Below are 12,743 nucleotides of genomic sequence, written 5' to 3' on the forward strand. Positions count from 1 at the left end.
GTAGGAGAATCAGCTTCTGCGACACACAAACATTAACTCTCAGAATGGAGACTTGCTGTAGTGTACTCTGTAGTCTATTTCACCAACCACTAATGCAACAAAATGACAATCTTGACATGCACTTAATCAGAGTTCAGTTCACTTCAAAGCCACTTGTATCATTATTCACTTCTATTCTGCTGAGTTTGCTGCTCCAGGTTTCATTATCAGCGCTTCTGAACTCTTTCAATCCCTGGATCCCCCACATGAAAAAGTCAAAAATTAAGGGCTGCAGACTTGAAATCCAAACTCTTTAGTGGTGATAAACTCTTCTGATGTTGTTTCAACATCCTCATGTTTCCACTCCATCCATAACACTTTCACCTTCACCCCTTATTTCTTGCCCTCCTTCCTGAGCTTCTGACCCCGGCCCATTTGCTTTTGTTCCATCCCCTCTCATGATCATTAACTTCTGCTCAGGTCTTCGCCTCCAATTCCGCTTCCATAGTTTCTGGGGGTTACCTTTTTTTTCGCTCTTACTACCTTTTCCTCTATGGGTTCAGAAAGAAACAGAGACAAGAACATCTTCTGGTTTTTGAGCTTCTTTCTGCCTTACTGATCAGCTCCTTCTTCCAAAACCACTCCCTCAATCGTCCGTATTTCTTTTCGCTGAACTCCTCTATCCTTGTGTTCCAACAAGACAGGTACTAAGAGATTCAGCATATCCTTGATTCCAGTTTCAGTACGAAAGCAAATCATTAAAACCACATTCTACTGACATAGTCCAGGAATGACCAGTAATCCTGTGTGGACCACTTTTTCCTGAGAATAATCAGAAATTCAAAGGGGAAAGATCATGCATGCTCCATTCAAAGAAGTTGCTACCTGAATTCTCTACAGACTTCAGTCTCTCCTGAGAATTTGCATGTACCCCAGTTTTTCAGACCCTTGTATCTTTGTTCAAGTTGTTTCACAGGGAAAACAAAGGGCATGACTGATAAATTCACTTTCACCTATGAAGAATCCATTCCAAACAGATTCCAGTCTGGTTCCAAGAACAGATTCCAGCCTGTTCCAAACACCTCCTGCCCAAGGCGCTGAAAGCATTTTATAAATGTGAACTAAGTAATGCTTTGACAAAATAATGCTATTACTATTTGTGATATAAACTAACAGAAATATGTGAAAGAGAAAAATTATTTATCTCAGATAAAGTTTTCATACAGAACTTCCTAAATTAGGACAGCAACCCCCATAAAGATCAGCGTGTCATTCAAGAGCAAACATACTTTTCAAACAGGATTTCAGTGTTTGTCTGAGTAAGATGAATGTTTTTTTTAACTATATCAAAACCCCCTGAATTCCTCAAATGAACAAAAAGCAGGTGACTTCATAGTTTGAAGCACACCTCAGTTGCATTTTAACTGATGTAAAATAGCAACCAGTAAATTGCATCAGCAAAAAGAATCTAATTGTAATTTACAAAAAACACTAATTGATGTGATGGAATTAGAAAGAGTTGCCTTACTTTGTCAGAGAGCAGCACACAGCCCGTAGCGGCTCATGATCTTTCTGTCTGATGTTGTTGTTGACCATGAAATCTAGCTCTTCTTGAGCAGCTCTGAGTTGACTTTCTGTAACACCGTAGCTCACTGACTCTCGAGCACAGTCCTCAATATTATGGGCTTCATCTAAAATGACTACTTGGCCTTTTAGGTTAATTTCCATCTAAAAAGAAAATTACGATCTAGTAAAACAAAGTGAAAGACATTAAAGAGAAACAACAACTAAGAGAATGCTGTTAAAGTCTGGGTTAATATAATCTGAACCTACTACACTCTACATAAACCAAACAACTGGGAAGTTTGCAAGGGTTTATCTGCCATTGATTGAAAAAAAACCCCAAAACAAACCCCAAACTGATCAGATAGAGTATGGGACCAGTGGAAGCATTCCTTGGGATACAGAAATGCTTATTTCAGACAAAAAGGGGAAAGGGAAAAAAGAAAAAATAAAGAAAAAAAATGAGAGAGAGGAAAACCACTTTAACCCAGGAGTTATTCTGTAGATAATATTTTGGATACAAATCAGATTTCAGTTGGTCGTAGCCACTGACCATTATGGTTTTAACTTCCCTTTTACTTCAGTTATTGCAATCTCTTCCTTACAAATATACTTACACTCTCCCGTATCTGCGGGTCCAGGAGATAATTATAAGGACAAAATACAATATCTGCGCCCACCATGAGTTCTCTGGCTGCGAAATACGCACAGGCACGAAGCTTCTTTCCCAGGCTCACTAGATCTTCAATGTCCCAAGCCTGATACACTCTGTGTGCAGACTGTAGTGCATGATGTTCACTGAGTTTATGTACACCATGATAGTAAAGACAGGACTTGCCCTAAAAGCAAGGAAGTGCAGATAGTTCATGATTACAAAAAAAAAAATAATGAAAATCAAGTAAGATTAAATCCCCTAAATTGTTATGTGCACGCGACTCCATTTTCTGGAAACACTCCTAACAGTTACTTTTTTGTGTCAGACACTAATGACAAACACATCACGTCAGGCAGAAAACAGGCAAATCCATGTTCCTAAAATAAAGGACACTTCCTTCTTCTTCATCTATAACAGCAAAGATGATTTAAGCCTTGTTAAGAACACTAACCTTACAATTATAAATACTACTCCTATCTGCATAATTTTTTTTCCCAGTACTGATACTGTGCATCGACATTTTCTAACAGTATTTAAACTAAACTACCAGGAGGCATTTAAGCAACATAGTATTAAGAAGTAAACAATGTTACTCATTCCAACTGTTCAACTACATTTTACCAAGTTTGAAGGAGTGCTCATTTTCTGAAATAAAATTACTCACATGTTTTCCTTCCAGGAACTCTACACACATTTCATTCCTGTTACTACCAGCATGAGATACCACTGGATGAATACAGGTATAATCCCGGCTAGAAAGAATTGTCATGGGGACACTGGAATACACTGTTCTCTTCAACTCTCTGGTGATCTGGGATATTTGCTTGTGTGTTCGTGTTCCAAAAAATATTTTGGGAATGAAAGGCCGATCTCCATTTTCTTTCTTCTTCCTATTACTAGCATCTTTATCAGTTTCTTTTCCAGAAGAACACGAACACTCAGTGCAAGGGCCAGAAGACTGCAACCCAAGACAACAAAAAAAAAGATTAACAAAATCCCACTGTAAGATGAACATGCTAAATCTGCTTATGGTCTATTCAGAAAATGCCTTCTAGGATAGTTCAAGTTAGTCTGTTAAATGACCAAGTTGGCCTATCAAACTGCAGAAAGTTTAAAAATGTTACAGTATAGACACCATGTCCTCATGCCTGAAGAATCTTAAAAAACTTCTAGGAGTCACTAGATACAACTTTACCATAAACCAATTGCAGAAAGAGTTATTATTCCAGTAAAGTATGTACACACGCAAATAAACTTCTTGCATTTGAGCTTCACCATGAGGACACTCCTGTTACAGAACAAGAAGTGTCCAGCACCTTCAGCAAAGACAACCTTGGGACCAGATACACAAATTAAAATACTGAGAACATTTTTTCCTTAAAGCAAACAGAAGAAATCTAGACAGTTCAATGAAATCTGTTTGCAGATAAAACAGACAAAGTCATACAGTCTCCATCAGAAACATGTTTGCCATGTCATTATGTCAAAGGTCATCTAGGAAGTATGAGAATTAAAGACACATAGGGAATAATTCTAAACAGAACCTAATCCTGTAAAATATTTGTTAAAAGTAATTTTTTTCTTCCTGAGAAGCACTCTGTCTCATAAGGTGAAGTAATGGAATGACTGTCAAGAAATTGTATTAATTAGTGTGAAAAGACTCACAGAAAAGAAATAACTCATGAGTAACCATGTCCCCACACACCTCCCATTAAAAATAATTAATTCTTCTAATGTAAAAGAGTTTTTATTTGGTTTTGAGGTGATAGTGCAAGTAACAACATGTAGCTGCCCACTCAAATACTCCTCCCTCCCCTTTTAATTGTAATCAGTAAGATTACCCATTATAAACAAATGCCAAATCATCCTGTGTGTTACACCACAACTCTGGGGATCAAGCTGTCTTTTAGCCTCCACTCTGAGGAAAAGCAAGTTCATATTACCCTTAGTCTCCCTCAGCCTTGTCCGCCATTAAATATTACAATACATGATAGAACGCATGTAAATGTAACCCTTCTGGAGCTGTCACTCACTGGGATAAAAGGTTCACTGATGTGCCAAGTAAACAGGCCCTCAAAGCAGATAAAGTTACACCCATGCTGGAATTGTTACATTCACCTCTCAGGTTGCCAGTAACAGCAGATTTCATTACGGTGTGCTGCCACATTAAATAGCCAGTTCCAAATATCCTGCCTTCTATATTGAATAATTACTTATTCACTGAAAGGATAAAAAGAAGGGTTATGAATGGGGCTCTTGTCAACACTGAAGCAGGAAACAGCTGACATATGGTATATGTTACATATGTGGCAATACCCAACTGTGTTTGTACTCAAACAGAAAACTGCAATGCAAATTGTACCTTGATATTTCTACCTACATTCTATTTTGCTCTTCGAAATAATGAAAACACTGCTAGCATGCTAACAATTAATATAACTGAAGCAGTTATTGTGTAGGACCTTTAAGGACATGCTCTTCTTTTGATTTTAATTCAAGTCAGACTGTGTTTTCAGAGTTAAAAGAAATACACAGAATTCCAACATGATACCATAACTCTAACACACCACTGCTATTGCTAAGCCTGACATTTAGTTTGCCAAATAAAAGTAATAGAAAACTCTTAGGACCAATCAGGCAGCTATTTTGCAAAAGTTGTTCTAACAAAAGGAAAATGCAGTTCAAATAAATATATACATAAACATGAACTGAAAGCTCTTCTATGATGGGTTTCAAAAAAAAAAAAAAAAACCAAACAAAAACAAAACCCCAAAACAAACAGATGTATTTCATTTTTATTACAAGAATTAAGCATTATTATGTGTAAGGCTTCTAAATGTCAGTGTTTTACAGGTGGCCTTTAAAGTTTTTCTTTAAAGGTTTGAAACTGGTGTAATACTGGCTTTAAGCAGCCCTGTAGCCCATGTTCCAGTTTTCAGATGTAACCTTTCACTCTGAAAAGCAAATTTTATTAAAAAAAAAAATAAAATAAAATCAACATTGCAAAAGTTGTAAACTCAGACTCGTTTATAGTAACTAGTAAGAGTATAAACAAACACCTGAAAGCCACAAAACACCATTAGCCAAAAATATGTAAATAAATCAATAAAACCTTTCTAGAAGGTGCTTTATAACGAAGAAATTCTTTAAGAAACCGATTAAAACAGTTTAAAAGTTGAGTTCTCACTATTTGCACATTATTCAAGTGTGTCAATTTGCACTTTTTTATGCTTTAGAAAACGGTTTAGCCATTTTTAAATTTTATTGAAACCAAACTATTTAACTCTGTATTTCTACAAAAAGAATTTACTGTTGATATCACACACCAAAATCTAAAGTGGTGTTATTCTCCCATTACTACAGCAAAAGGAAAGAAAACACTCTCCAGCTGAACAAAGTTGTAACTCCAATATGGCAGTTTCCATAGCAGTGTTGCATCAAGTACAAATTCACAACAAAGAGATGCTGGTTAGATCAGAATAAAATTAGAAAAAGTTTCCATTTATTTATGAAAGAATTGGGAGTGGGGAGCTGAGTATAAATATATAAAATATAAAAGTATTAAGGCAACAGAAAACTACTTTGTAACATGCTCTGGCTTCAGAACTAAACCTATTTTCAGCTGTTTGTATCTGGGATATAGATCTTCATTTGGGAGAGGGAGTTGGGGGTGGGAAGATACTTCTCTACTTTCCTCAGTTTAATCAGAAACATCCAGTAACAGATGCTGTTAAGAGATCAGACGCTAGACTGTATGGACCTTAGCTAGTCTAACTTGGTTTTACTTCTGTCAGGGGCTAGATAAAACAGCCTATCACATCAATATTTATACGGCAAGAACGTGGAAATCTGATTTAAAAAGGAATAATCAAGTCCACCAACCTGTCCTACGTGTAAAATAGAGCTAAACAAACACTGAGGCTATGATCTTTGAAACACAAAGAGGTAAGAGGAGTTCTTCATATCTTCATCTACATTTCCCGGTTACAAAGCCATCTGAATGATACAGCAGCAAATACCTCTTGTGTGAAATATCACACAAGCACAATCTAGTAAGATATCAGCAGTGACATTACCAGAGCTTTTCAGCTATTCCTTTATAAGCTCTCAAAAAGCACAGTATTCTGCTGGTGCTGCAGCCTCTTGACTGAAGTACACAAAGCAGCTGTTTATCCTCTCACAGTAACCAGCAGGTGAACCCAGTTCAATATTTATCACAGGCTTTCACAGATCACTGCTAACCAAGCAAACGTTTTAATTAAGCTGGAACTTGCTTCAAAGAGCTCATTCAAAATGTCAATCAGCAGAAAAAGGATCAGATACGGTGTCAGGTGAGAGCATGTAATACAAATCCACAACTTTCTTCATCCCATCGTGGTAAATTAGCCTATTCTGAAGTCCAGACCCTGATTGTAACAGGCTGCCAGTCTCCTGGAATGTGTAACAGAAGTCACTCAAACTCCATTGTGAAGGTTGTAAGCAATATGTTAAACTGCAATGGGCTAGCACATTAAGACAGATTCTTTTCACAGCTGTTTTTTGATACCCCAAGTGTTTGTTACACTACTCTCCATTTACTGTTTACTTTTTTTACCTGGTATAAATGGGGATTCCTTAACCCAGCTGCCCCAGTTTCTCAGACCATACGCTTTGACAGAAGTAATCAAGAGAGTACCATAAGGGTATATTTTCTCATCTAAACTCACGCTAGAACTGCCCTCTCTTGCAAGGGTTCACAGCAGAAGGACAGAAAAGAATTCCCAGGCTGTGGACTGAAAGCAGCTAAGAACAGTCAGTCACCTCAGGCAGAAGATCCTCCCACTCACTGGGATCTACAGGTGTTCATCTGATGCAGCAGCACTGGCAATGCCTCTCATGCTCTTACAACCAACCTGTTCTCTCTCTCGGGCTATAAAAAGGGCTTGACAAGAAGCTAAATTTGCTTTAAGTACAGGATTGACTACAGTAAAACACAAGTTATACAAATCAGGATTATTTCATTGATTAAGAAAATATTTTTATTGCATTATTGTATCATCCTAAATATGTAGTCCATTATGGTAAGTGTTGAACATCACCTCAGCTGACTTTGTTTCATAAGCTACACTAGAAAAGTAACCTAACAGCCTATGCTGTGATGCTCTTTATGTCTCAGTGTAGTTAAGCCACAGAACTACTAATGATAAATAGGGCCTTACTTTCTGCAATTGTTTCTTGACAATTGTTTCAGCTCTCAGTTTGCTGAAGTTCACTGTAGGTAAATAATACCTTATTATTTCATTCTTAAAACTAATTTCTTTTTCTTTTGTCTTCTTAGGTTACTTCTCTCTAAAGAAGTATTGAACAGAATATGATTTGAACTTTGAATAGTATACTGTACTGTCTATCTGCAAACTCAGACCCATGGAGAGCACACTATAATACAAACAGGTACAGCTCAGGTACTGTTAGAAAAATTAAGAATTTTCTTAGAAAATCAGACTATGGTTCAGTATTTTATAAGGTAGTTGATCTATACTAAAAGTTTTCAGTTTACTTCATTACATGAAATTTCTAGAAGTTGTAGATAAAGTTTTTCAGATACCCACACCAAAGTACCACAGCAAATTTTACAATAAAGGAAGAAAGGTCTTTTTATTTGAAAATCAACAGCACACTCTGCTGGCCTTTGTACTTCAAACCAGCAATTGAAGTTCAGTGGCAGAAAGCATTTCAAATCCTACTCAAAAATCTACAGAGCTTTCCAAAACTGGCAAAATTTAGTTCCCATCAAATGACCTAGAACACAGATTCACTTTTGTCAAAGAAAAATTTAACTCCTAGTGTCTTAAAGTAATACCAAAGCTTTCGGCTTCCTTTGTTTTCATAAATGTATAGTATACCAGAAAAGAGCTCCTGAAGTTAAAACACACACTCATTAAAACAAGAACCTAATTTAGGACATACAAAGAGCCAAGTGCTGTTGTAAGATATGGAAAGAGAAATTTCCAAACATGCATAAACCCCCTTGTACTTAGAAGCACAGTTACCTACAGATGGGTATTACCATAAAGCAACATAAAAATAAGAAAGACATATTGGAAGGAATATTCTTTGCCTTTTGAAAGAAGAAAGTAAATTTCTGTACTGATGAAACAATGACCAGACCTCATTCCTGTCTTCTATTTGTATCAAACATACAATTTCATGATCTTATGGTATGCTCCTGTATTTTAATATAGACAAGAACTATACTGCTACAGCCTTTGATAAGCACTCAAAGGAACTATATTACTAATGTAATTTGGCACCTGACATCTCTCTGCTGCCTCAGATTTCTTAGACTGGTTTTGCTTCAATGAACTTTTATGTATTAATAAGATTCAGTAAGATTCAGACACCAAGAAATGCAGAAAATGCTTAGCAGAAAGCTGTAGAAACTACCACCTGCTATGGAAAGTGGCAATTAAGAAAAACCAACCAAAAACCCCCAAATGAAAAAAACAAACCCAAAACATAACACTATCACAGTTAACACACAGGTTTTTCTTCTTAATCATGTGCAGTATTTATTACTCATTTTTTGTTATAATATATTGTAATGACCAGCTCCAACTTTCTCCAGCTTAAAGGCACATACGTTAATACTAAATGCTGTCTTTTATTTACTACATATGCCACAAAATAACGAATGGCGAGTTGAATGAAATCTACACTCCAGATGTCACTCAATTTCTATGGTCCTAGTTTCAAGTTCTTCCATGATATCATAAATCTACTAAAAATTGGAATATAACTAACAGATTTACAGCTGCTTTACAATTGCTGTCACATATTGAAAGTTCACAGGCAGAATTGCTGGGCCAGATTCTGTGCTGCTGCAGAGCCATGATGTAAAAGAGTTCAATCCACTGTTTAGAAGAACAGCTTTCACAGAAATAATGTACACTGTGCAAACCACACTGGTTAGACAGCACCATTAGGAGCAAAAGCCACTGCAGTTCTCACTAGCAATAGTGGCAAAGCTCACTATCACTCTAAAGCAATATACAATGCAGTCAGAGGTACAGTGTTTTCTGAAACTATACTAACAAGCTATATTTCATGCATAATCTCTTTACAGTAGATTTTTTTAAACTGCTCTTGAACTAACAGTCCTGATATAAACAGTATTACTGTATTACTTACTGGTTTGGGAGAAAAAGTGGTGGGTTTTACACTTCTTTCTGAGTGAACAATCAGCTCTCCATTTTTTCTCTGATTATAAACTTCTAAAGCATCAACAAGTTGTACTCCTTTTGTAATACAATGACGTTTTCTAACCTGTTGGGGGAAAAAAAAGTACTGTGTTCAAACACACTAGGCAGAAGTATGTGCTTACACTGGCAGTCAGTGATTTTGTTTCAACTGTTTTCCACCGAGTCTGTTTCTGTAACGCAGTGCATCACTAGTATTTTTTTGACAGTTTAACCAAATCTAAGCCACACAACAGTTTGGGAAAAGCTATAAAGTCTTTATTAAAAAACTCAGTAACAATAACAACAACAAAATCTGTAAGTACTGCTGAGCTTTTCTTCTTTAATTCCCCACTGTAACAAAACTGATAGAAATTATAATACTATATTGATATAAGCAGAACTTCCATAACTGAAGAAATAAAATCAAGCCATACTGATTTGAAAACCTAAACAAAAGCAACCATCTGAGCAATACTTCAGAGCAGATAAAAGCTGTTAACACATCTGAATACAAGTACTAAGTCATGTGATTGACAGATGAAAACATGACAGATGTTGTACTCCATATAGGAGGCCAGAGATAGCTACATTTGACAGGATAAAATAAACCAAAACTTGAATACATTCACAGCATTATTTGAGTTTCTGATATATATTTGCAAGAGCAGTTTCAATTCCAGAATCTCAAACTTTGACTTAATAGTGCAGATCAACTGGGGATAAATAAGTTTTGGGGATATTAAGTGTTTAAATATGCAAACGATAATTTAGGACATGGTATTAAGAACAATTTTGAGAAACAGTGGACTCCTCTGTAACAAATGACAATACAAATGAAACTATGACTGTGACTCAACGATTCTCTAAGTCCTTCTCTGAAATGTTGATTGGCATTTGACAGCTTTGTTGAGCTACGCCTGGATTATTTTATTGCAAATAAACTTTGCTCACCTGCTGCTCAGTTTCTAAAGGACGAATCCTTTTCCTGTCTACTTGAAAATCATCACTCTCATTGTCACGTAGTGATAACCTTTTTTTGGCAGACAATTTTGAAGCTAGTGTTTCATTTTCCTTACATTCTGTAATGAAAAATGAAATAAAAGGTATATCCAATACTAGGAATGCATTAAATACAGGCAACATTCTAAAAATAGAATTTACTACAAATACATATGATATAGGAGATAGCATTAGACATTCCTAGGTGCATTAACCACCATTCCACACAGATTTCCACACAAGGCAGAATCATGTACTACTATGCTATTATGACAGCAAAAAAAAGTCTCTGACTTGAAAGCAAGAAAACTTGACATCATTGGCTACATATTTGACTTCCAGAACAGATTTTTAGCCACGTGGGTATGAAGTTACCTGTGTTTGTTAGTGGGCTTCCAGGTTTTACAGAACTTCCTGTTTCACAATTAGTAGTAGAACAAGAAGCACCATGATTCATGCTCGTTGCCGCCTCATCGCTCTTACACTGGGAGTGACACGTGCAGCGACACAGCAGTGAGGTCTCTGGCTTTCTGTCTTCCTTTTCACATGAAGATGTAAGCAATGGTTTCTCTAAAGGACATAGTCATTTGTCTTCCATTGAACACTACTCAAGACTATACATGAGAAAAAGACTTTCAAAACAGTTAAGATGGCAGCTTTTCCTTAGGTATCAGTTTTAAACTTTTGTGTCTACAAAGTCTGAACAAGCAGTCATCACCCTTCGACAAACTGCAGTGCAAAGAACTGTTAACAACTTGCAGAAATGAAAACCTCTCTTACAATTCAATCTGCATAATTACAATACACAATTATATTCTTTCAAAGTTCCAACAGCCATATAATTCCCTTATGATACCATATCGAAATCCACACTGGCCGTTTCTGTTTTATATTGCCAATAAGGCAATATGTATAATGGTGGACAAAGAGCTGCTTAGATTCCTGAAACCAGGAATGTTTAAAGGCTGAAAACCAACAATTTATTATAATATATTTTGGCATTAAAAATTAGGCAAAGAGATACTAAGATGACTTACCATACTGAGACTGCTGCCATGATAATGCAGAACAAAGTAATGCCAAGCTTTTACCACTTCCTGTAGGGCTCTCCAACAAACAGTGTTGCCTGTTACTTAAACCCTTAACAATCTTCAAGAAGAGTAACAAGAACAAAACCACAATTAATAGAAAACCAAACAAAGTGGAAGTCTTAGCCAAACTAGAAATTACTTCTAAAAATAGGTCAGGACACCTACTGTCTTGTTAAAAAACAAAAAAAAACCGAAACAAGAAATGAAAATCAGAAACACACCACCACCCCTCATCACCCTTGATAATAAGAACAGGTCAGGAAGCCTTAGATGTATTTCTCTCGAGAGGAACACGCCTCATTAGCCATGCTTGGAGGTTCACTTAGAGGGGACACTGGAATACTTTTTTTTTACCTGCTAATTGAAATACGTGATGGGACTGGCTCCCTTTCTTTAGCCTTACAGAACCAGACCATTGAAAACATCTGGCAGACAACCAAACCAGTTGTCCCACAGAGAAAAACCAAACCCATTGTCCCACAGTTTAAAAATGGTTAAAACTATTTTAAAATGTTTAAATGTAAGGTGTAATAATTCATTTTTAAAAACACCAAAAAGTGAAATCTTAGTGAAATATTATGATCTGCTCAAGATAGACGTTTTACTAAATAATTCCCACCTTATATGGAGGGAATTTGCAAGCTTATATAAAATACCTATTACAGTATATTTAGTTAAGCAGTCATACATAACACACAACTTATTTCTTAGCATAAATATTCACAGATCCAAAAAGTACTTCAGCTTTCCCTAGTCACAGGCCAGATATCATTGTACAGCACAGAGACCAGTAAGTTACGTTAAATTAAATTCTCAGGATGCTGGAGGCTCTGAATTTCATGTGTTTGCTTTCTAAATGCTGGTAGATAACAGAAAACATAAGCTATTAGTTTACCAAATGTTAATATAACTTCCACTTACAGCATTCATCATAGCAAGTTGTGAAGGGTAAGCCTTGCAAGGAAACATGATCTTCACTCCCCCAATAGTATATTCTGACACATCAGAAGACATTGCCACTTTTTCCTACAGTTTACTTCAGGTTTATAACTGCAATAAAAAATAGTATTAACAAGTCAACACTTACAGCCAGGCAAAGCCTAAAACAACATATGGCACCAAAAAAAACCCAAGCAGAAACTGCTAACCTGGTAAGGGGGCTGAGCAGTTCAGGATATTACCAGAAATGGCATATAGGGATTCATACTACACGCTGTCAGTTCAGACGTGCTCCTTGTT

General features: G+C 36.3%; 1 protein-coding gene across 1 annotated transcript in view; it reads right to left on the reverse strand.

Moving 5' to 3' along the window:
* Nucleotides 1-12,518, reverse strand: part of BRIP1 (BRCA1 interacting protein C-terminal helicase 1) — a 58,043-nt gene extending 45,525 nt beyond the window's left edge. Inside the window, 8 exon segments of the mRNA XM_010015839.1 lie at nucleotides 1,508-1,707; nucleotides 2,160-2,381; nucleotides 2,862-3,155; nucleotides 9,365-9,499; nucleotides 10,366-10,493; nucleotides 10,789-10,983; nucleotides 11,451-11,562; nucleotides 12,426-12,518. Of these exon segments, the coding sequence (XP_010014141.1) occupies nucleotides 1,508-1,707; nucleotides 2,160-2,381; nucleotides 2,862-3,155; nucleotides 9,365-9,499; nucleotides 10,366-10,493; nucleotides 10,789-10,983; nucleotides 11,451-11,562; nucleotides 12,426-12,518 (1,379 nt within the window).
* Between the last annotated feature and the right edge of the window lie 225 nt (nucleotides 12,519-12,743).

Source organism: Nestor notabilis, unplaced genomic scaffold (genome assembly GCF_000696875.1).
Source record: "Nestor notabilis isolate BGI_N333 unplaced genomic scaffold, ASM69687v1 scaffold3906, whole genome shotgun sequence".
Taxonomy (NCBI): domain Eukaryota; kingdom Metazoa; phylum Chordata; class Aves; order Psittaciformes; family Psittacidae; genus Nestor; species Nestor notabilis.